This window comes from Triturus cristatus, chromosome 3_1 (genome assembly GCF_964204655.1).
Source record: "Triturus cristatus chromosome 3_1, aTriCri1.1, whole genome shotgun sequence".
NCBI lineage: Eukaryota > Metazoa > Chordata > Amphibia > Caudata > Salamandridae > Triturus > Triturus cristatus.
The window spans coordinates 1,004,766,377-1,004,790,921 of record NC_140583.1 but is presented as its reverse complement, the minus strand read 5'-3'; the positions used below and the strand labels follow the sequence as shown (position 1 = coordinate 1,004,790,921).

Below are 24,545 nucleotides of genomic sequence, written 5' to 3'. Positions count from 1 at the left end.
ATAAAAGAATTTCGTTGTTGTGACAGCTCAGGAGGTACTTCTTATGTCTTTGGCAGCCGACTGTCAACCGGACACCACAGTCCACTGGGGCTCATGTTCAAGTAGGCTTCATAAAATCATAGCACATTGACTGATGTTAACTAGTGTTGATTCAAGTAGTTCCCCACTACTTGGACCAATAAGGCTGTTAATGTTTGTAGCAAGCAAGATCCAAAGGGTGGATCCTCATCAAACACTAACTGGTGAAATCCTATTAGATCTAGCATATTTAAACTGGTAAAAGGCCTACCCCCATTTTTATGGTGGCCCATCAGCTTCAGCCTCCTTGACCTGCAGATTAATAAAGTAATTATTACATGTTGCTCTAGTATCACTTTGAGAATTAATTTCATGAATAATCTGCTAGTATTGTATTATAAGTCTACATGGGAAAGTTTTGGTGTGAGCCGCAATCAGGCCTTTTCCACATCCAACAACGTTCCCACAGCTGGATCGGTAGAAGTAGAGAAGGCACAACAAAAATCCAGAGGAAGAACATTCTGTTTATGTTGCTCTAAACTTTAAATGAAGGGGCTTTCATTGTGTCTTTGTGACATAAAGTGAGGACAAAAAATAGTTTAGTAGAGAATAGTTATGTAAGAAGAAGAAAAAGAAATGTCTTATAAAACACGTTTAAGTCCAAGCCTTTCAGAGTTATAAAGAATTGAAGGAAGGCCCTAAGGAGTATTAACATGAGTGCAGCACAGAGGGTGAACCTTTGCAAGCCCTTCCCCCTTCCCTCTTATACTCACTGAAATAAGAAATAGGAATAAAGGTGCACAAAAAACAAGGTCATCATCACAAGTTTATTTCTGTCATAAATTTCACTTTACAACTAAATTACTAGTTGCAAGTGAACCACAAAAAATATGGACTGAATAGCACTGAAACTTTTTTCTTTTTTTAGTCCAACATAAATTAGGAAGGAAAGAAAAAAATACTTCGGACATTTCCAAAAAACAGAAATAATAGCAAAGTATATTAATATACATTCAACATATACTGCGTGTATTGGTTACTACAATACAAAGCAATGATAGAAAACTTTTAAACATGTGATATGAGAGCTGGCAGGCCCGATAAAGTCAGGGATCTCGTTGCTTTTTTTCTTTCTTTTTTTTTCTTTAAAACAATTATTTTTAAAAAGGCAGCCAAATTATCATACACAATACCACTAAGTAAACATAGTGGAATCAAATAAACAAAGGAGGTAAAAGATTTACAGAGCTATTTACACCACTGGGGTGTGCATACGGGGCTAAAAAAACTGTCAGTTTAATGAACTCTGGGAGCAGAACTCGTGAACGAATCATTATTTTGGCAGTGGGGTGTACACAAAGAGTTATGGGAGTGGAGGGCCGCACAATATCTTTTTTTTATAAAGAACAGGTAAAAGATCCGAAGAATAAAATAATAAAATAGTCTTTATGGATTTCCCCAGTGGTGTAAATTGTGAGTGTCAACAATGACGAAATGTTGTGGGAAATGTGTTTTTATCCCCCAAAATGGCAGCGGGGGTGTGGGGGTGGTTCTGAACATTGTGTGGCATGGCTTGGCGTCATGGGCTGCAACACAAACCATTAGGAACAGGAGCACACTTATTTACCACGTATCATCGTGCAAGTCATAACTTTTGAACTGTCAACACTTGAGATAGCAGGCCAGTTCAAAGGGCTCATAGGGGATGGGACACCTCTCCTTCACCTGTGCATATCTGCAGCAATTGCTTTTTCGCCAAGAAAATGCTGAACCTTGGACTTCCAGCCGTGAATATTTTAAAGGAGGGCGCAGGTACATGGTGTGGGCAGGAGCGCACCGCCACAAGATTAATTGGGACTTTTTGTCTTAAAAACATTGGCTCGCTGAGGCATTACAACGGGAATGGTAGTGATGCACCTGGTGCTCAGTTTTCACTCGTGCATAACGAGGACCACTGTCATTGTTCAAATGGGCTCAGGCTGCCAAGTCCTCCCAGAAACAAGTACCCTCTCCACAAGACAACAGTGTAGGTCGAAAATGGATACTCAGTGTTAGCACTTCTTTCGGTGCACAAGGAACTAGCTTTTATAATAGACACTATAAGCCTGAAGAAATATAACCAAAGATCTGCACCCCCAAGGCCTTCTAGCAACAAAGCTTGAGTGCACAATTATCTGTGTGTGCATATTTAGTGTTGTACAGAACGTGTCTTGGGTCAAGACTAAAGGTTCACCAGGGTGGGGCTTGGAGTCATATCCGGGTGATAAAGATATATTGTAGCTGACGTCTTACTGACATCTTAGCATGTGGATATTTCAGGGCTTCGCCTGGACCTTGATCTCGTCTGATGACCTCTTTGCCAGTTATCGTTTGCAAGCAAGATGGACAAACAAAGATGCGAATTACTCATCACGCCTGTTGGATGTCCCATGTCTGAAACCTCCTTACTGAACCTCCAAGCTGGTCCTTAAGTGTGCCTTTTGAGGGTTTGACAAACGCTTATTTTGGGTATCCTCATTATACAATGTCAATCTATTCTCAAAGATGCCCACTATTTTGTGTAAATGTATGCTTGAGAGAAAGAAGGAGGAAACAGCACAGTGGAATGTTCAGTCCATCTATGTTTTCACTGAAGTGCAACACTAATGTGGTGTGGGGAGCTCACTCCCTCTCCTTCTTCCGCTCAACTTTTACTGGTCTTATGCACTGGACTGTGCAATAGTAGCTTCAGTATGTGGCATTATGGTCTGGACAGACAACTAACAAACCCCGAAGGAGGGATAGACCTGGGTCACTCAGTAGAATTTCAGGGAACGGTTGAAAAGATATATGAAGCTCAACACAATCCACCTGTGGAATAGTATTCAGTATAGCTGGTGGCACCGGCGACTTGGCAGAAGAAACCAGCAACTGCCCTACTTAAAGTGTGTTTAATACACAGATTGGTGGGACACAAAATTTGTAGGATGTAGATAGAATTATTGACTGTCACCCTTGGTTCTGTAAACAGATTTTACACACTGCGACCAATCATCCTCGGGTCAGATATATGCACCTGCTGCTGAATAACTTATCACAGGGCGTGACTCTAGTCAGTGGCCAAGGCTGGATAATCACAAAGGCAGAGGGAACGAAAAACCTCAGCGAGTTTGTTCATCCGATTTCACCTCATATTTTACGAAACCGGCAGGAGGAGGGGAGGACAAGTTTGTAGTCAGGGCACTTGCACATTCGCTTTAGCAGAATTGCAGCAGATGGCCAATTAATTTTCCTAATAAAAAACAGGATACTGACATGCCGAGTTTTTGGGATTTACCCTTGACACTCACCCACTTCGAGCAAGTAGGCCACCCATGAGAAGGACAAGTTATACGGTTACCAAAGGAAAACTACTTCGGGTGCTGCATAAAAGAACTAACGGAAGAGGACAACAAAACGTCCACAATAGCGCATGGGTTCACAGCTCCAAACTCAAAGGAGGAATCAAATACTTCCAGCAAGACGCAGAGCGTTACAGGGGGGAAGGTAGGGCAGGTCCTCACGCTGACACTTTGCTTGTACTTTCTTTACAACATAAATTTCTTTCGCTTTTTTATATTAATATCAAGAATAATTAGAACAACAACAAACATTTATCAAAAGCAGCTCTCACCTGATCGGAAAGTAAGATGTACAACCAGAGTCGTGCAACCTCAATTTGCAGGTAATTAAAAAGGAGGAGGAGAGAAGGCTGCAACTTAACTTGCAGGTGTGTGTTGGCACCTATATGCACAAATGGTCATGCCATGCTCCAGAGAGGACTTATGCCAAAGAGATGTGTATTTGTCAAAAAGAGAGGCTGTTCTCTAAGGCGCTACATGGAACACCTGTAGGCGCTTGGGTGTAGTAAGGGTGTGAATATGGTGCTGGCAAGGGAGCACAGTGGCCCAAAGCCCTCTATTGTACTGTGAACTCCTCACTCTGCCCACAAGTGCCAGCTTTGTACACTGCCCACCAGTGCCAGCTATTTACACTGTCAGCCATTCCCCTGCTACTCACTCTGCCAGTATGCTCGAACTACTTACCCTGCCAACCAGTGCCAGAATTCCACCCTTCCCACCAGCGCAAGCTGTTCATGCCGCATGTCCACTAGCAAGTCAGAATAAAATATTCTAAAGTGAATGAGAGCGATGGGCAGATTTCAATCCATTGAACATTTGTCATCTACTTAAAGAATATAGCAGGGAAAAATACAATGTACCATCCATTGGGCATGGTGCTCTTTGGGATAGGGTGATTGATGTATATAGCATGTAAAAAGTTTAGTTTAAAAATGCAGCAGGAAAACAAACATGGTGTGGATAGCTGGAGTAGTATGTAAAACAGATTGTAACCATGAACGGAGAACAAGGTGGAGAGAAAACAGGTGTTCAAGGAACTTGCAAAGGGTAGGAGTGGAGTGCAAAGTGGATATGCAAAAGAGTAGACAAGACGTGCAGAAAGAGAACAAAGAGTGAAAACAGCAGGAGACATGCAAAAGAATTTTGTGATGAGAAGAAGGAAAGAGCAGACGCAATATGGAGAAAAGAGGGTGATCAATAAACGGCATGTATGTATGTGTGAGTGTATATATATATGTATATATATATATCTACACACATCTCACCCTCTCACAAGAGATGCGGATGAGCTGTAAAGAAAGAAAACTACACAACATATTTGTATGAAAAGGTAGCATGCCAAGTTTCTGGTGCATACGAGATACTCAGAGGAATGTGATATGGAAGGACAGTACATGGGAGTGATGCAGCCAGTGTGTGTTGTGGAAGGGTGATACATATGACGTATGGAAAGGGTCAGCAGGGAAGAACCTAACCGGACTGAATTCTGACAAGGAGCTATGGTCAACATCAGCAACTAACAGCTACAAATGGTCACCGTTGGTCACTACTATCTGTCGTCAGCACCACTGTCTATGAACCACCATAGTTTTAGCATTCACAACGATCCACCAGTGACCACTGCATGAGAACAGTTCCAATCGCCTCTTATCAGCTGCAATCGACAATCATCAACTGCCTACTTCCACCTGCAAACACCACCAATTAACCACCACTGTCTTCTGTCAGAAGGTATTAGCCATGACCGACCTCTAACAGCTAGGGTCGCCCATTATCAGCTACAAGAGTCCGACACATTCGGTATCGGACACTTTTTCTGTGATTGCTAAGTTCAGCTGCAGTCTTTCCCTTTCAACCACAATCATTTGAGTTGGGTCAATATTAGTCACAACCACCAGCCACATGTGTTGACGATTGTCCACTATCAGCCACTGCTACCCATGATCACATGCTTTTCCCCACGATTACACACAATCATTTGTGAGAGGCCACGGTGAGTCGCTTTCATTCAAAGTCTAGCACAACCATCTAAAAAGCAATAAACAGCCGTAATCAATCAAACGTAACCACAATTAGCAGCATCAGATGCCAACAACCAACTGTTGCCTCTCACAAAAACTGCCCTTTTGCCAAGCTGTGTGAGACAGTAAGTTGAACTAACTTTGGCAATACAGCTGAAGACATGGATTGAATCCATCTTAGGAAATGTGCAATGCATCTGACAAAGAGTGGTACCACATCTGAAAGTGTGAAAACAAATGTGAACAATTCCTTCTGGGACAGCCTGGTGCGCACTGGTGGGTAGTATAACAACACTCACTTGCACAGGTGAAGAGTGAATTTTCCAAAATATATCAAATACAAGGCCTCTGGTGCGCCACTGCTGACAAATACCACAGCCATGGCACTGGTAAAGGATGGGTTTACGTACATGCCTGCGCGCACACCAACTTTTGTGCATTCTGTAAAAGCTGTTCAGCATAGAGAGCTCAGCAGGATAAATGAACAAGGCTCTATTGCACCTTTGATGGCCATTCTGATGGTTCTGTTGCGAGGTCAGGATGAGTCAGTTGCGCTGATCTGTTATACATGAGTCTGGTCTTTAAAACTCTTTACAAGAGCGTGTGCATGTGTTGCAAAATTACAACATCACGAGTATCCAGAGGTTCAAATACAACTTTTAATGTAGTCCTGTTTCTTCTGGAGTCTACTGGTTCAGAAATGTGGCTCCTGCTTGCTCCCTCACCGAGCTGTGGAAATAAACAGTTCTGCCCTTCACCGATCTCCCAATGTTCTCGAGATGGGTTGAACAGCCCTCTGTTATTGCTCATACGTTGACGCCATGTGTTCATACGCCTTCCTCGGTGATTGCATTTGACTATTAAGCCTGTTGTCCCCAATCCAAGATGGCGCTATAAACCCAGTCCCTGCCCCCATGATGCCTCCAACACCAGCTGATACCTGGGGGTGGGAGGGATTATAATAATTTAAAAGGAAGAAAATGTCGTTCAGTTTTTGCTAAACAGTGATTTTCTCTCGTCTGCTTTTCTTCACGACTTCCTGGCAGGCAGGCAAACATGGCAGAGATTAAAAAACATAAGGGGTGAACGGACTGCGCAGCACAGCCCGCGGGTTTCAGCCGGGCAGGAAACAAGACGAGGATTTGGTGCGATGCTGCTCGATACGGTCAGCTTAAAAATGGGACCTTGTCATGTCAAAACTGCACATAACACCTGTAATAAGAAAAGGCAGAGGGACAGGAAGAGTTAGGCAGAAGGCAAAGAAGAAGAGCCAGACAGAGGGAGGGGAGGAGCCAGACAGAGGGAGGGGAGGAGCCAAGCAGAGGGAGGGTAGAAGTCAGATGGAGGAGTCAGTTAGAGGGAGGGGAGGAGTCAGGTGGCCAGAGGGGAGGAGTCAGGCAGAGGGAGGGTAGGAGTCAGGCAGAGTTAGGGTAGGAGTTGGGCAGGTGGAGGGTAGGAGTAGGGCAGAGGGAGGGGAGAAGAGTGAGGGAGGGGAGAAGAGTGAGGGAGGGGAGAAGAGTCAGGGAGAGTAGAAGTCAGGCAGAGGGAGGGTAGGAGTTAGGCAGAGGGAGGGGAGGAGTCAGGCAGAGGGAGGGGGAAGAGTCAGAAAGAGGAGTCAATGATAGGGAGGGGTGAGGAGTCAGGGAAAAGGAGGGAAGAAGAGTCAGGGAAAGGGAGGGAAGAAGTGTCAGGAAAATGGGGGGAAGGAGAGTCAGGAAAAGGGAGGGAAGAAGAGTCAGGAAAAGGGAAATAAGAGGAGTCAGGCAAAGGGAGGGAAGAGGTGTACGATGAAGTGATGGGGGGAGTTAGGTGGAGAGAAAACGGGCAATCCAAGAGAAGGGTAGAACAGCCAGACAAGACAGTGGAGAGGGGAGCCAGGTGAAGGGTGGTGGTGAAAGTCAGGGAGAGCGAAAGGAGGGAAGTCAGGAAGAAAAAGGGGAAGATCAGGGAGACAAACGAGCGGAAAAAAGACAGTGTCAGGTACAAAAATAAGGGAAGCGGGTGGGGGGGAAAGAGAAAAAGCTATATTAGTTATTGTTGATTACTTATAACCTATTCCTGTAAGAAATCAGTGCACATGCGCTGCATGCGTCTGCCAGACAAATGCGTATGTGAGAGATGATCTAAAAAATAATATCCAAGGATTAAATCGTAAACTGCTTACTCTTCTACTGGTAGCCTCCAGCCAAGCCTCGATCCTTCAGACTCAAGGCTTACCCCCGCCATAAAAGAGGCACTAAATCATGGTAAGAGTTAACCTTTCGGACGCTAACCCATGCACACCGAACAGCCATACCTCTGTTTTTGGTCTATGCATTAGGCCAGACAAGGGAAGGTGGTTAGATTATCTGGAGGATGGTTGGAAAGGCAGGATATTAACTATGAATTCAAGTTTTCACAAATATTTGTAACATTTACTTACTGTCTCACCTTCAAACTCACTAAAAGACAATAGCTTGCAATGGGGCGTCAAGCTTACTGATTAAAAAGTTATTCAATTTATTCACCAGAGATCTGAGCAGAATGATCAACAACTTAGGGCAGAATGTCCCTAGTAAAAATGTAGCATCTTCTAATACTGGGAAATGGTGTCACTGCAAAAGACAATCGTATTTCTTAATAGATTTCCCTATCACTCAAACTCTGGGCGAATGTCAAGAGGGTTGGAAAATGAGTGTCTGCTGGATGCGTACAGCAGCTAATAACACACTTAAGACGACTTTAACACTGACATGCCCCCAATACACATAGACAAAAAAAGAAAAGCAAAACAGAGCAGTCATAGTGACAGTCTAAAAATACTTGAGAAGAATCCACCCAGGGAAGACAAAGTGAAGCCACCTACTGGTGAGGGAGCTATCTTTATCATCTGTTGCCTATATGCTTTGTTTTGGCTTGTAGGGGTTGGCACTCTAGGCACACTCCCTTGACCCATCCACTTTCCGACAGGAACCTAGTATCCGAGAGGCAGAGTGTAGCACCTTGAGAACCTCAGCCAATAGTTGTCTTTGCTGCAGGATTCTCACCTCCTAGTCACCAAACAAGAAATCGGTTGCTTCTGGCGACACACGGATGAGACCTTGGTTGCTCTATATAGGAGCCAAGACAGATCTACAAGAAGCCCATGAAATGTGTAAAGCTCATGCTTTTACACAGGGAACCAGCTCCGCTCCTACCTCTTCCAGGCTAGCAATCTTCCACAATGAACCAGAACCACCCTACATTTCCAAAGATAGCTCCTTTTACAGAATTAACCAGCAACACCACTATTGCTTTTTCTATAGTTAATCAGCCTTTCATTTTGATCTCTTCCATGCTCTCCCTTCTCCAAAAGAAACCCGCCACACCCGTCTTCACCTTTCAAGCTTGCCCTTTTCTAGAATAAACCAGCATCAACCGTAAACCTTTCAAAGCTTTCTCCTTTGACATAGATAACTAGCCGCGTCCCCTAACCTGTCAAGCTTGCCCTTTTCGAGAATAAACCAGCTTCACATCTCTACGCTGTCCAAGTTTGCCCTTTTCTGGAATCAACCGACCTTAATCATCTACCTTTCAAATCTCAATCCTTTTCCAGCTATAACCAGCCTCACTCTGCCATTTGAAAGCTTATCCATTTTCAAAGATATACGGTCTCACCACTTTAACCCTCAAAGCTTCCTCTTCCAACATGACCAACCTCCCTCATTTCAGCCTTCTGAAAAACCAATCCCTTCCAAAAAAAAGATATTCATCACCTTGAACTACTTACAAATTCATTCCCATTACACCCCCGCCTGCTCCATGCCGAAAGGTAGGTCAGGGTGTTTGTAGGTCAGCAGCATGTCATTAATACAGGTTGACACGTGGCAAGAGCTGGGCAAGTGTTGGCTCTCATCCACATCGTGTTCGTCCTCCGTCTCATTGCCATCTGTGAAAGCAAAGAAACAAAACATGAGGGAGTGCAGGTGAACAAGGCGGTCTCTACCAATCCGACTGTGAATTTAAGATACAGATGGTCTGCTGATAAAAAAAGGAGTGACTAGCAACATTATTTTACATTTGAGATGGGGAGGTACTCTAGGGAGCCAGGAATCTGCTTGACACCATTCCCAACCAATGAGAGAGAGGTATTTGAGACAGAAAGAAATGACTCCCAACCCCACTGCATATTCAAGATTAAGTGGGGCTGCAGGCGATCGTGGAGCATCTACCAAGCCCAATGCGCATCGGAGACTGAGAAGTGCAGGTGAAGTGACTGACACAGAGGGAATGAAGGTGAATAAGGAGCAACAGCTAATCCCACTGTGTACTCAAGATGAAGAGAGTGAGTGTAAGCAAGCAGAGAGCGTCTGACAGACATTGCTTCTAACCAAAGGTGGAGAGGAAGTCAAGTGAGCAAGGAATATCTGCCAAAACGAAGACACATTCAAGGTGGTGAGGCACAGGCAAGGATTGCATGCTAACCCCTCTGAGCATTGAAGGCGGAGCATTAGAACTAGCAAGCGGTGTCTGTCACCCACCCTGCACACTGAAAAAGTAAAGAGGCTGAGGTGTGCTACGACAGCATGCCAGCTCTACTGCGCATTCAGGACAGAGTAGGACTCAAAGCAAGCAGAGACGGTCAACCCATTTGCGGATTTAAGGTGGACAGGGGCTTATTTGTGAGGGGTGCATTTAAACACCAAAGAACATTTCAGATGAAGGAAGACAAAGATGCGCAAGTGGTGCCGCTAGCCCACTGTGCAATTCAGTTGGAGGGGCGCTCAGTAAAGCAAAGAATTACTGTTGGTTCACAATCGAAGAGGAGAAACTCATGCAAGCATAGAAGTGATAGGCAACCGCTGAAAGCATTCAAGAATTGGAGAGACTACAGGTGCATAAGAAGCAACTGCAGGACCCATTTTGCAGTCAAGACTGAAAGTAAGTGTAGGTAATTACGGAATGCTCATCAGATATCACTCTCAACCAAAGGGGCAGAGAAACACCATTAAGTAAGGATTTCCTGACAACCCTACTGTGCTTTGAAGGTGTAGCGGGACTCAGACGAGCAATAAGTGCCTGCAAATCTAAGTGCACACTCGAAATGGAGCAAATGGTGCCTGCCAGATCCAACTGGGCTGGCCATATGGACAATGCTTTGCCAAGTACCTTTTCCCTTTCATATATTTAAATATAAATATTACTTAAAGAAAAAATCGTGTTCAATTACCCTATTTTCTCTTCTCATTACTGTTAGTTGTAAATGGTGTTCTCTCCCATCTTTGTAAATCCTAGTTGTCCATCCATAGAAAGTTCAGACAGGATGCTTATGAGGCCTATGGCCAGCTCATGAGAGCAACAAGCAGCTTACGAGAGCTGCAAAGAGCATTCCTAAGTCAAATACCCACTTTCACCGTTGGTCACTGCAATAGTGCCATAGGCAACTTACGAGATTCACAGGCAACCTATACGATACAACCTTGTAAGAGCCACTGTAACCCCACACTTAGGCTAGCACTTGTGGCCCTGGAAGTGCAACTTATCTAATCACACTTACCAACATTTTCACTACACTGCCTCTTTCATTCATATATTCACCCAACCATCAACTCCCTAGGGGCTTTCAAACCATCATGAGTAGCCTGATCCTCAAAAAGTGTTGTCTTTAAACCATTGTTTTTGGAAGGTTATAAATATATCACATTACCAGACTGTCAGGCTTTGGATAAGATCCCTTGCTGAGGTTTTCAGAATTTTCTTTACTTATTTTTGGCAATTTTTTTTTGTGGATTACCAAACTACAGATTTCTCACCAAATGGATCCTGTCTAGAGCGCCAGACTGGATCTGGAAACTTGAAATTGCTTTTCCACACCAACAGATGGCACCATGATTCAGGCTCCTTCCCTGGTGTTATGCGACAGAGCCATATAGGAAATCACTGAGAACACTGATGTCAGTCCCTGGCCTTTTTTCCACACTATTAAAGACGGAGTCGGAACCGGTCAAAGGATCTGCAAGGCTGGGAAGAAAGTCTGCTAGAAACCAGGCAAAGAATATGAAGGTCAGGAACTCAAAGGAAAGGGACACACCACCCACTTGCATGAGACCGACAGGGGCTCAGCCAATAAAGACTCACTCGCAGTGATAACACCCCGCTGTAAAAAGAGGTGATGTGATATAGGGCACATTCAAATCAAACGGGGCCCCACCATCCAGATGAGCCACTTCCAGTACAGTGAAGGGGCACAGCAATTTTAGGCACAACATAAGAAAAGCCAGTGCGACTCAGAAGACCAAAAGAATGATAACAAGAAGTAGCCATCAGCAACCCCACAAATACCGGGGGAATCAACTCACAACGCCACCTTCGAATCCGGCAATTTCCCCGACGACTAGAAGCAGGCAGAGGTCAAGCCCCTCCTCAAGAAACCCTCTGCCGACCCCACCGACCTGAAGAACTACCGTGCCATCTCCTTCCCTTCACAGCCAAGGTCACCGAGAAAATCATCAACGCCCAGCTAACCACCTTCATTAAAGAAAATGCCATCCTCGACTCCTCTCAGTCCAGATTCCACAGCAACCACCGCACCAAGACCGCCCTCCTTGCCGCCACCGACATCTGCACGCTCTTCGACCAGGGTCACACCGCGGCCCTCATCCTGCTAGACCTCTCTGCAGCCTTCGATACAGTCTCCTATCGCACTCCCGCAGCTAGACTCCACTACACCGGCATATGGGGAACCACCATCGACTGGATCCGCTCCTTTGTCGCTGGCTGGACCCAAAGGAAAAGACTCCCACCCTTCCTCTCCGAACCCATAGAAATCAACTGCGGAGCACCAGAAGGATCATCACTCAGCCCCACGCTCTTCAACATCTACATGGCCCCCATCACCGCCATGGTCAGACAGCATGGACTCAGCATAGTATCCTACGCCGACGACACCCAGCTCACCCTCTCCCTCAGGAACAACCCCGAAGACACCAGACTCCGCTTCCAGGAAGGAATGAAAGGCGTCGTAGCCTGGATGAGCAGCAGCTGCCTAAAGCTGAACTCGGAAAAGACTGAGGTCCTCATCCTTGGACCCTCCCCCCACCCCCAGGACAACACCTGGTGGCCCCCCGCCCTCGGAAACCCACCCACCCCTACTGACCACGCCCGAAACCTCAGCATCATACTCGACTCCTCCCACACCATGACTCGCCAGATCAATGCTGTCACCTTCACCTGCTTCAACTCCCTCCGAAAGACCATTACCCATGCACTCATGACCAACAGACTCGGCTACTGAAACGTCCTTTAGGCTGGAATCAACAAATCCCTGCTACACAAACTCCAGACCATCCAGGACAGCGCGGCCAGACTCATCCTCGGCACTCCAGGACATGAACACATGACCCAACAACTGCAAGACCTCCACTGGCTCCCCGTCAAGAAGAGAGTAACCTTCAAGCTACTCACCCACGCCTACAAATCACTCCACAACCTCGTACCCAAATATCTCAACAAAAGAGTCTTTTTCCACGTACCCAAAAGAAGCCTCCGCTCAACCGACCTCGCCCTAGCAGAAACCTCACGCATTCGCAAAACCAGAGCAGGTGGGAGAGCTTTCTCCTACATCGCTGCCAAGGCATGGAACGAGCTCCCAGTCAACATCAGACGCGCCCCCACTCTGCACACTTTCAGGAAGAGCCTCAAGACCTGGCTTTTTGGATATCAGCACCTTGAGACCCTCACGGGTGAGTAGTGCGCCTTAAAATTCCTTGATTCATTGATTGACACAGAAGACCAAAACGCTGGCCCACTCTGAGCCAAGGGATACAGCAGAGTGATGCAAGCACTAACCGAAGGAGCTGTGGCACACCTACCCCCAGACTGCGCGCACAGGGACACTGAGCATCTCAAAAGTAAGACAACAAGGATTTCGATGAGGGAGAATCAGGGCTGTAGGTTTCTGTTAATACCACCTCCACTATATGCAGGAGGAATTTCAAGGCAGAAGACACCTCACACCAGGTAGGTTTGAAGGATAAAGCACACAACGAAGACCATTCCAGGTCTACCTAACTTAGGGATTGAACCGCTGGTAAAATGGAAATCTAACTAAAGAACAAGTTACTTACCTTTGGTAACGATGTATCTGTAAGAAACATTAGTTAGTTAGATTCCTCACCTTAGAATATCCCCAGGCGTCAGGCTGGATCCGGAAAGATTTTTTGGCAGCAATACCCCTTGCGCGTCGCTAGGCGTCGTCTGCGGCTTCGCGTCAGTCGTGCGCCGGAATGACGTCGGAGTACTTAGACACCGCCCTCGCGCGCTGACGTCAGTTCTTGTACATAGCTTTCCGCGCCAGGAACGCAGAGCCATGCAACAGACCGACACTGGTGCCAAAAAATCTAGGGCCCTGAAAAGGATAGCTTTAACCCTAGATGTCAGTTCGCAGAACGGGGAGGATGGGTGGGTCGGTGAGGAATCTAACTAACTAATGTTTCTTACAGATACATCGTTACCGAAGGTAAGTAACTTGTTCATCTGAAAGAAACACGTTAGTTAGATTCCTCACCTTAGAATAGATACCCCAGCAATACCAACCCCGGTGGTGGGTCTGCGAACCATGATCACACCAGAAAGTCCTGGAGAACAGAACGGCCAAAGAAGCCGTCTCTCCGGACTTGGCTGTCCAGGCAATAGTGCTTGGCAAACGTGTGCAGTGAAGCCCACGTCGTCGCCTGACAGATGTCCCGCAAGGGAACTCCCCGGCCCAGGGCAGTAGTAGCCGCTGTGGCCCGGGTGGAATGGGCCCTCAACCCAACAGGAGGGTCCTTTTTTGCCAAGGAGTAACAAATTTTAATACACAACACGACCCACCGCGAGATGGTCCGTTTGTGTACCGCTTTCCCCTTCTTAGCTCCTACGTATCCAACAAAAAGTTGGTCGTCCACCCGGAACTGTTTGGTGCGGTCCAAATAAAAGGACAGCGATCGTTTTGGGTCCAGACGGTGGAGCCTCTCTTCCTCTTTTGAAGGATGCGGAGGCGGAAAGAAGGTGGACAACGTGACAGATTGCCCGAGATGAAATGGGGTCACCACTTTCGGTAGAAAAGAAGGACGAGGCTGGAGGACAACCTTGTCCGGATGAACAGAAATAAAGGGAGGCTTAGATGACAGAGCCTGGAGCTCACTCACCCGTCTAGCCGAGGTGATCGCTACCAGGAAAGCAGTCTTCAGGGTCAAAAGACGAATGGGACAATTGTGAAGAGGCTCAAAAGGAGCGCACATCAGAAAGGTCAGAACAAGATTCAAGTCCCACTGAGGCATTACGAAGGGGACAGGAGGGAACATGTGAGTAATGCCTTTGAGAAAACGTGAAACAACAGGGAACTAGAAGAGAGAAGGCTGATCAGGAAGCCGTAAGAAGGCAGAGATTGCAGCAAGATAACCATTCAAGGTGCCCAGAGCAGAGCCCTGCTGGGCCAAAGAAAGAAGAAAGAGTAGAACTTCAGAAAGAGGGGCGGAAAGGTGATCTACAGCCTTTGCTGTGCACCATGCCACAAATTTGTTCCACCGGCAGGCGTATACCGTCTTTGTGGAGGGACGCCTGGCTGCCAGAATGACATCACAGACTTCAGGAGGCAAGTCAAATGGCATCAACTGCTGCCGCTCAATCTCTACGCATGGAGGTGGAGGCTGGACAGGTTCGGGTGGAGGACCGTCCCCTGCTGCTGCGACAGAAGGTCCTCCTGAAGAGGCAGTCGTATCGGAGGATCGATTGACATACTGAGTAGCTCGGGATACCAGAACCTTCGTGCCCAATCCGGAGCCACTAAGATAACTTGGGCCCGGTCGCGCCTGATCTTCTTCAGCACTCTGGGCAGAAGTGGTATAGGCAGAAAGGCGTACAACAGACCGCAACTCCACTCGTGACAAAAAGCGTCTCCGAGCGAGTGCTGCCTTGGAAATTCCAATGCGCAGAACTGCTGACATTGCGCGTTCTCTTCGGTGGCGAATAGATCTAACCAAGGCTCTCCCCACTGCAGAAAGAGACCTTGCGCCACGTCCGAGTTCAGATGCCATTCGTGATCCATCATGCACCGGCGGCTGAGTTTGTCTGCTCTGGCGTTCAGAGAGCCCGCCAGATGTTGAACCACCAGGGTGATGCCCTGGTGTTCCAGCCATGTCCAGAGGCGCAGAGCCTCCTGACAAAGGGTCCACGACCCCACCCCGCCCTGTGTGTTCCAATACCACATGGCGGTGGTGTTGTCCTTCAACACCTGCACAACACTTCCCCGGACAGAGGGAAGGAAGGCTTTCAGTGCAAGCCGGATCGCTCTCAGCTCCAAAAGGTTGATATGGAGGTGAGACTCCGTCGGAGACCAGAGTCCTCTGATCTCCGCCTCTCCCATGTGGCCCCCCATCCCAGGAGGGTCGCGTCCGTCATTACTACGTGCTCCGTTTGGGGTAGGGAGAGGCATCTGCCGCGGACCCAATCGCGGTCCGTGAGCCACCACTGCAACTGTTTCCCAGTGCCCTCCAAGATCAAGACATGGTCGGACAGGTTGCCTCGATGCTGGGCCCACTGAAACTTCAGGTCCCACTGCAGAGCCCGCATTCGCCACCTGGCGTAATGCACCAACAGGATGCAGGAGGCCATCAGCCCCAGAAGCCGCAGCACCAACCTGACCGAAACCCAGGATAGAGGCCGAAAGATGGGAATCAGAGCCTGAATATCCCGGACCCGCTGTTCCGGAGGATAAGCCCGGAACTGCGCCGAATCGAGAACCGCTCCGATGAAGAGGAGCTTCTGGGAGGGACTCAGGTGTGACTTCGGCACGTTGATGGAGAACCTCAGCTAATGCAGAAGGTCGGCCGTAGTCTGGAGGTGGGAGACGACTTGCTGGGGCGAGCCTGCCTTCAACAGCCAGTCGTCCAGATAGGGGAAGACTGGAACCCCTGATCTGCGCAGATGAGCTGCGACCACCGCCATCACTTTTGTGAACAAACGAGGGGCACTGGTGAGGCCGAAGGGGAGCACGGTGAACTGAAAGTGCTCCTGACCCACCGTGAACCGCAGGTAACGCCGGTGGGCCGGCAGGACGGGGATGTGAAAATAGGCGTCCTGCAAGTCCAACGCTACCATCCAGTCTCCAGGGTCGAGGGCAGACAGAACCTGAGCTAAAGTTAGCATCTTGAACCGTTCCTTCCGGAGGAAGGTGTTGACGCTCCTGAGGTCCAAGATAGGGCGTAGGCCCCCTTTGCCCTTCTTGGGAACCAGAAAGTAGTGGGAATAGCAACCACGGCCTACTTCTGGACCAGGAACGCGCTCGACGGCCTCTTTGGCCAAGAGGGCCATAACTTCCTCCCGCAGAAGATTCAAGTGTTCCTCCGATATACGGTGGCCCTGCGGTGGCATGGCTGGAGGGGTCGTCTCGAAGGGGAGGGAGTAGCCCCTTCGGACGATTTGCAGCACCCACCTGTCCGAAGTGATGGAGCGCCAGTGGAGGAGGTGATGGCGAACTCTGCCGCCCACTGGCGTGGAATGGGCCTGAAAGCTCGGACTAGGAAGGCTTTGAGGCGGATGCTGCCGGGGTGGATGTGGACTGACCGGTGCGTTGTCCTCTAGAACTGCCACGGCGGAACCCACGTCCGCGACCGCGTGCAGGTTGGTTCTGCGGCCGGTGGCTAGGCGGACGTGAGGAGGCGACCCTTCCTTGGCCACGAAAGGGGCGAAAGGCGGAAGCGTGCGGCCGTGGGGTCGAGAGACCCAAGGACGTGGCCGTAGCCCAGGAGTCCTTAAAACGAGCCAGCGCACTATCCGCCTTCTCACCAAAAAGGCGAGCGCCATCAAAGGGCATATCCATGAGGGTACTCTGGACATCCCCCGAAAAAGACGTGGACCTCAGCCAGGCGTGGCGCCGGAGCGCCACAGTGGTGGAAATCGCCCTACCCAGCGAGTCCGTGGTGTCAAGTCCACACCGTATGGCATGTCGCGCTGCATCTCGCCCGTCAGCAAGTGCCTGGGAGAGACGTGTCCGGGCCTCCACCAGACACAGTGGCAGCACGTCCTCCACCGTATCCCACAGAGAGTGGGAGAAACGGTCCAAGAGGCAAGCGGTGTTCAAAGACCGCAGGCCCAAACTCAGGGAAGAGAACAGTTTCTTGCCGAACTGTTCCAGCCTCTTGGATTCCTGATCCGGAGGAGCGGACGGGAAGGAGGATTGGGAAGTGGAGGCCTGGATAACCAGGCTCTCGGGGGTGGGGTGTTGGGACAGGAAACTAGGGTCGCCCGGAGCAGGGCGTTGGCGCCGGGCCACGTTCCGATCCACAGGAGGAACTGTGGACGGCTTGGACCAAGTGCCCAGCAGAACGTCGACGAGGGCCTCATTGAACTGCAGCAGAGGCTTTGTGGCGCTTGCTGACGGTTGAAGCACCTCTGTGAGGATATTAGTCCTCACGGCCACAGCAGGCAACTCGAGCCCCAGGGCTTCGGCCGCCTTGCGCAGCCCCACGGAAAAAGCTGCACCTTCCTCCGAAGCCACAGTCGGAGGAGAGATGAAGCCAGCGTCCGGCGAAGTGTCCAGACCACTGGCATCCCCCAGTTTGTCTGCCCAGTCCTGTGCAAGTTGACCCTGGAGGGCCATAGGGTCCTCAGACCCCTCCCAGTCGCCCCCGTCATCCGATTCCTGATAAAAAGGAGGAACGATCGGAGCCGGACGGTAGATGAAACCTTCATCCATCGGCGTCAGTTGCGGCGCCGGGAGGCGCCGTGCCGGCGTCGGGTCTGGACAGGGACTAAACCGGGGAACGGCGTCGTCCGGAGACGGCGCCGTGGGTGGAACCGGTGTCGGCGCCGGCGGAGGAGGCGTCGTGAGGTGGACCGGCGCCAACAGATTCAGGCCTGGATCTCTCGGGGACCTGCGGCGTCGGGACTGAAGTCGTCGACGGCGCCGGAGCCGCCGGCACGCGAGGTCGCCCAGTCAAGCCCGCGGGGCCCTAAGGCGCGCCGGCAGGCGTCGACGGCAGAGCCAGGCCCCTCATGGCCGAGAGGAAGGCACTGACCTCTGCCAGAGTCGCGTCAGTCCCAGGGACCGGCGGGTATGGAGACGGACGCGGCTCCGGCGGAGCCACGGGGGTGGGACCACCCTGACCCTCGGCCGAGTCGCGCGACCGGCAAGGGGAGTCCGAAGAGCGGTGTCGCCTCTTGGACTTCTTGGATCGCTTCGCCTTACCCGAAGACTTCGAGCCCGACGAGCAATGATAATGACTGCGGCTCCGCCACCGGTCCTTGGACCTCCTCCGGGACCGGGACCGGGACCGCGAACGGCGCGGAGCAGAGTGCCGAAGCTCGAGAAGCTTACGGGACCGCTCCCGCCTAGCCTTCGAGGTCAAGGCCTTACAGTCGGCGCACGACTCCGTGTCGTGGTCGGCCCCCAGGCAGTAAAGGCACCGGCGATGGTGATCCGTCACCGACATCAGGCGATGACAGGCGTCACAGGCCTTAAATCCAGGCATCCTACCGGCACCAGAGTCGAGTCGACAAAGACCAAAAAGAGTCAAAAAATTTCAGTCAAAAATTGACTAAGGGGTAAGCTCTTCCCGGATCGGCGCTGTCTGGCGCGGAAAATGAAGAACTGACGTCAGCGCGCGAGGGCGGCGTCTAAGTACTCCGACGACGTCATTCCGGCGCACGACGACGGACGCGGAGCCGCAGATGACGCCTAGCGACGCGCAAGGGGTATTGCTGACGAAAAATCTTTCCGGATCCAGTATGACGCCTGGGGATATTCTAAGGTGAGGAATCTAACTAACGTGTTTCTTTCAGATACCCTTTTATAAAGTCAGAAGAAGAGAGGGGAAGCCCATCATCAACTCTAGTGTTGGAACACAACACCACAATGGCTAACACCTTGAAGTCAGTACCAGAGTCAATAGAACAACAGGAGTACAGTAACCCGGGTAGTGTGTCTACAGGGTGTTCATCATCCACACAAACCTTTAGTAAACAGTTGGTGTTATTTAGAATGGTTTTCCAGCATCAAGGAACAAAGGAACCACGAAGTGGATTGGAGGATGAAGCCATTCTCAGCACCAATGCAGATGTCGAACCAAAAGAAACAAAGAAGGCCTCTAGCAGTAGAACTAGAGCTGTGAAGGTCAAACCAATGTTTAAAAGACTATTGAGAATGACAGACACAAGGACAGGAGCCGATGGCGCCAGAGAGGCTGAACGATTTATAGGCACCCTGGAGCTTAGAGGCCAACTCGAGGGGGTTGAGAGAGGGCAGAACTTTGCTAACAAATTATGCAAATATTATACCTCGCCGGGTTATGGCAAGGGACCCAGGGCCTGGAGGGTTGCTCAGCACTTTAAGGTCTTTAGGAGAGGTTAAGTAGAGCTAAGCTAGGTTATAAAGACAGTTGGTCCCAGGACGTTTATACTTTTTAATACCTGAAGGTGATGGTGCCTACTGTGGTGGACCCATGAGTAGCTGTGGTTCTCCTCATGAGTGCCTTAGTATCTCCGCGGCAGTGTCACCCCACTGAAGCTTGTCTCAAGCAGGCCATTCTAACATTCAGGATTTGAAAGTTTGTGAGGTAGGTCGCTACATCCTAGCAGGTGAACTTTGGTTCTTCAGAAAGCAGGCAGGTCTTCCTTTCTTGATATCTTCAGCAAAGTAGATCCACAGATGCTTCCGAGATTTAGGCCTAGTAAGGAGGGAGACTAGCATATCAGCTTTCCCGCTCCCAGTTTTTCTATGTTCCTCTCCTCCTGCGCTGCTACATAGGCCCTCACGGTTGCAGAGTAAAAGGCCTAGTACTTACCGTCCCCAGGCCTAGCCAACAGGTGTTCACCACTTTTTGGATTTACACGATAAATCCAGGCCAGGCAGCCATGCTGCCACTGCTTAGCCTGGTTTTGGCTGTCTCATGTGAAATGAGGATTGGTTCCAGGCAGAAGTCCATCTTCTAATAAAATGCACATGCCAAACATGAAGGTGACTGGAGCAGTTTTCACTCTGCAAGAGGATTTGGCAGGAACATCAAATTTCTATTGTGGTCTCTCTCTCTCTCACCCAGAGAGACGACCGGTTTTAGGCATGGAGGTAGGAGATTACCAATGTAGGCTCCTGAACACCAACAGTTACACAAGAAACACTCATACATATGAGCAGGCAATCATCATCAAGGTAAAGAACTCCAGAGTTGGGAGACTGTACACTTTACAACAAGGATGACCTCTCAACATTACAAATGAGTAACCTTCACCAGGCTCATATGAATGTCAAGCTCACATGGGTGGAAAGGCACAGCCAATCTAGAAAAAAACATAAAAGGGCAAGGCAACACTGCTTCACAAAGTCAAGCTGAGGACTATCATCCCATTCCATCACTAAGTCGCCATGAGACACTGCAAACGGTCTTTGGTGACTGTCAGACAGCGCAAAAGTCAAGTGCTAGCCTTCGACAGTGAACAGAGCAAATATCGGCTATCAGACACTGCACAAACCAGGTGTTGACCTTTGGATGCTACACAGACCTGGTATTGAGAAATTGGGGCAGTAAGATGCTATGTAGCCCACGTATTATTTCTCAGAGACTGCATAGGCCAGGCACTGGCTTTCAGACACTGCATAGGGACAGCGGTTGCCCTTAGACACAGCACAGCCCTTAGAAAAAGCACAGTGCCAGGTAAGTCTTCAAACAGCGCACACAATCAATGCTCACCTTCAGAAACGGCAACAAACCTGTGGCAGCCCGTAGACATTTACAGTACACAAATAGTTTAGCCTTCTGACACTGCCGAGAGACAGTTTTCTAGCTCAAAGACTACACAGAGTCTGTGACAGTTCTAGAGCACAGCCAGGAGAACGCAAGCCTTCAGACATTGCATGGAGACCGTGGCAATTGTCAGACAATGCACAAATGTATTAGACACTGCTTGGAAGCAGTGTTAGCCATCATGCACTTTTACCTTTTCTCTGTTACAACCTGTCGCAATAGTGTTTCAGAACTGAGAGAATGTGTTTACCTTCATGCTCACCGTCTCGAAGCTGCTGGCTAGCCATTAGCGATGATTGGCTAAGGACTGCATCAGCCATCCGCGCTGAACTCAGAGCCTTCCCAGCCATCAGACTCATCCCTGCTAGGTTGTCTAGCTGCACCTGGAGGGAAGTAAAGCAAGGGAGAAATCAAAGGAGGGATGGGAGAGTCACATTCCAGCTGGCAGCACAGCAAAAGCAGGCTGACTCCACATGAAAGCAAAACAACCAGGCCAAATGGCCATGACTGCTGTATAATCACACAAACTGCACAAAAGCAACACAACCAAGATGACTGTACGTAACAACATCAAAACAGAATCAGGCAGGCTTCACACAAAAGCAACTCAACCAGCGTGACTGCAAATGACAGCTGTTCAACAGAACCAGGCACATTTTAACCGACTTCTGCTCACCACAATGATAGTACAAGTCAGCAGCACAGCACAACCACGGAAAAGTACACAAGACAACAGCACAGCAAAAATAAGCAGAAAACCGAGATCATCAGCTCAACAAAACCAGGTTGACTGTAAGCAAGAACTAAGATACACAACAGGATGTCTACGCTCCCAGCAACTGGGTCGCGGACTTCACTCGACAGGAGCCCTACAAAACCTGGGATACTACACAGTGTCAGCAGCAAAACACAACTGAGCTGACTGCAGAGGTCAGGAGCACAAGACAACCAGGTTAAATGAATTTAAGAGAAGCACAATGCAACCACACCCACTGCAAAGTTCAGAGGAACAACAGAACTGGGTCAAACGCACAAAAGAGCAGAACGACATAACATGTAAAATGACACATGGAAAAGCAAACTCACTAATCAGGTCAAATTCACAGAACAGTATCACAAAGTGAGCAAGCCATCTGCACATTCCAAAACCACAACACACGCAGATCAACTGCACGCACCAACACAAACTGGCCAATTGCACATTGCAGATATAGAATGTGGCAACAAGTTAACAATTTACTGGATGTAATTAGAACTAAAGCCATACTAGTGCTTTCGGAAGCTCCCAACTAAGACTAACCTTGCAGTGATTAGTAGCCCCTACACTTTAGAGTGAATTTACTATTTCTCAATAAAAAGGAATACAAATTAAATTGCACGAGGGATGTAGTTGCTCAAGTGGCCTTGATCACATAGACTATGTTTCGATGAAGCACAGAAGGGCTCGTAAGCCACAGACTAAGCCTAGTCATTCCCAGACCTCCTCCTGCATCTTTATTTGACAGAAGACGCTATCTGGGTATATTGAGTGAATTTGGGAATGATATCAGTCCAGGCCTTCAAAGGAACAAGATAGACTTTTAAAAATGAGATACTGTAATAGCGATGAAATAAAAAAAACTAAAATATAGCTGCGCGGGAGTTGGATAAGGTGGAAAATAGGTTAACTGATGTGGATCATGAACAATTACATCTAGGTAAGCTTGGGGGGAACTAAGATACAAAAGATAACCAAAAATGTTTGTGAGAAAGGCAGGATTGGGAGTAATAATTATCTTTGAAGAGGTGGCTGTTTATATATATGGGGAGAGCTGGTGCTCCTTCCTGGGTCTATAATTTTTTACTTAAATAGATTTCGACATAGGCTTTATGACTGCCAATTGACATAGGACGATAAATACAAAATGAGGCGCAATTAAGTTCTGGCTTGTATAATATCTGAATACATCATGAGGACCTATTCTGTCTCTTATTAGACCACAAACAGTCTCAGTCTGCAAGGACTCCCTGAGGTCCCCTCTGCACAATATCAAACGCACATTCTCTCACTGCCTACATAAGATCAGGCCCTGCAGTGCCACAGATTGTATGGCAGACACTAAGGTCACTCGAACTGCCTATGAAATGCATGGATGTCTACTTGGAGTCACCTCATGTGCCTTAAAACCCCTGATAATCTCACACATGGTAGACCCCTTGCCATCCAATGGTCCCTCGACAAGCCTCATTACTGCTGTGGTTTTAAGTTACCATATCGTGTACCACTACATCATGGGGTACGAAGTCATCTGCATTACAGTGTTGGCCACGGCATTATCATGGTAAGTATTTGATATAATTTACCACCACCTCAACCTCCACAAATCACTAGCCCAAGTACATAAATAATTTTCTGTTAAATTACTTTTTTCAATATAAATATAATTTGGACATTTTTTCTTTTTTCATATGTCTATTTTTTTTTTTAAGTATCGCTACTTAACCCACCTCTGTTGCCAACGCATTAATAATTTTTAAAGTTTTCTCTTTATTCACCCCAATATAGCTCTATTGGCAAATCCCCTAACGGTAAACTTAATGGAAAACTGTTTCTCAATGTATGCATGTTTTAATTTAATAATTTAACTTGTTAATTTATATTAATTACATTAAATAAAGCAATATTTTATTACTTTGTTATATACTAATCAAGGTAGACGTCCCAAACACCCTTCCGAGTTCTATTTTAAATATTTATTAATTTTCACATTACATTACATAGCCTTCTTTATCGTTTTTAATAATATAATTAAATCAAGTTAAACCATACTTTAATCATACTTACACTTGATGTTGCAATGCCACACAATATAATGCTGAACTCGAAGCATTGGTGGCAATGTGGTGGGATTATAACTTTGCTGCTGAAGGGATATGGGAAGAACAAGGAGTGAAAGATTCAGGAAACAAATATTGTGGCTGTCTTCAGGACCACTGGAACAAAGAGTAGCAAGAGCAGGACACCAAAGGTATAAAAGGAAGAGCCAATGGTAGCAGCTTCTATCCCTGATTGACGTCCATGTATCTAAGGTGCTCCAGTTTCGATACCATACCCAGAAACGCCTTGGCCTGCATACAAGAATCGGAGGTCCTTCACCTTGCAAGACATAGGAGCTTATGGATCCCTTAATCTTTAAATGGCACAGGGTAGCCTTTTCCTGCGTGATATTAGACACCTAGGTCTCAACGTTTCTAATGCTGCTAAATATTTTGGCAATGTGTTTCCAACATTAGCAACTCGCCACATGCTCGGTCGATACCATCTTAAGTTGAAAGATGACACTTGCCTGTGTAGAAGAACCTTCCTCAAGACTACTGCCTTCCCTACCCGCTGAGATAACACAGCCCAT

General features: G+C 48.1%; 1 protein-coding gene across 3 annotated transcripts in view; it reads right to left on the bottom strand.

The window, feature by feature from the left end:
- Positions 1-831: 831 nt before the first annotated feature.
- SIK3 (SIK family kinase 3) overlaps positions 832-24,545 on the bottom strand; it is a 632,054-nt gene continuing 608,340 nt past the window's right edge. The window contains exons 23-25 of one of the 3 annotated variants that reach the window (XM_085645705.1): positions 21,407-21,539; positions 9,168-9,326; positions 832-6,631 (exon numbers count right to left, since the gene is read on the bottom strand). In XM_085645705.1, the coding sequence (XP_085501831.1) occupies positions 9,181-9,326; positions 21,407-21,539 (279 nt within the window). In that variant the 3' untranslated portion in view covers positions 832-6,631; positions 9,168-9,180. The remainder of the gene's footprint in view (positions 6,632-9,167; positions 9,327-21,406; positions 21,540-24,545) is intronic. The other 2 variants (XM_085645704.1, XM_085645703.1) reach the window with 2 other exon arrangements.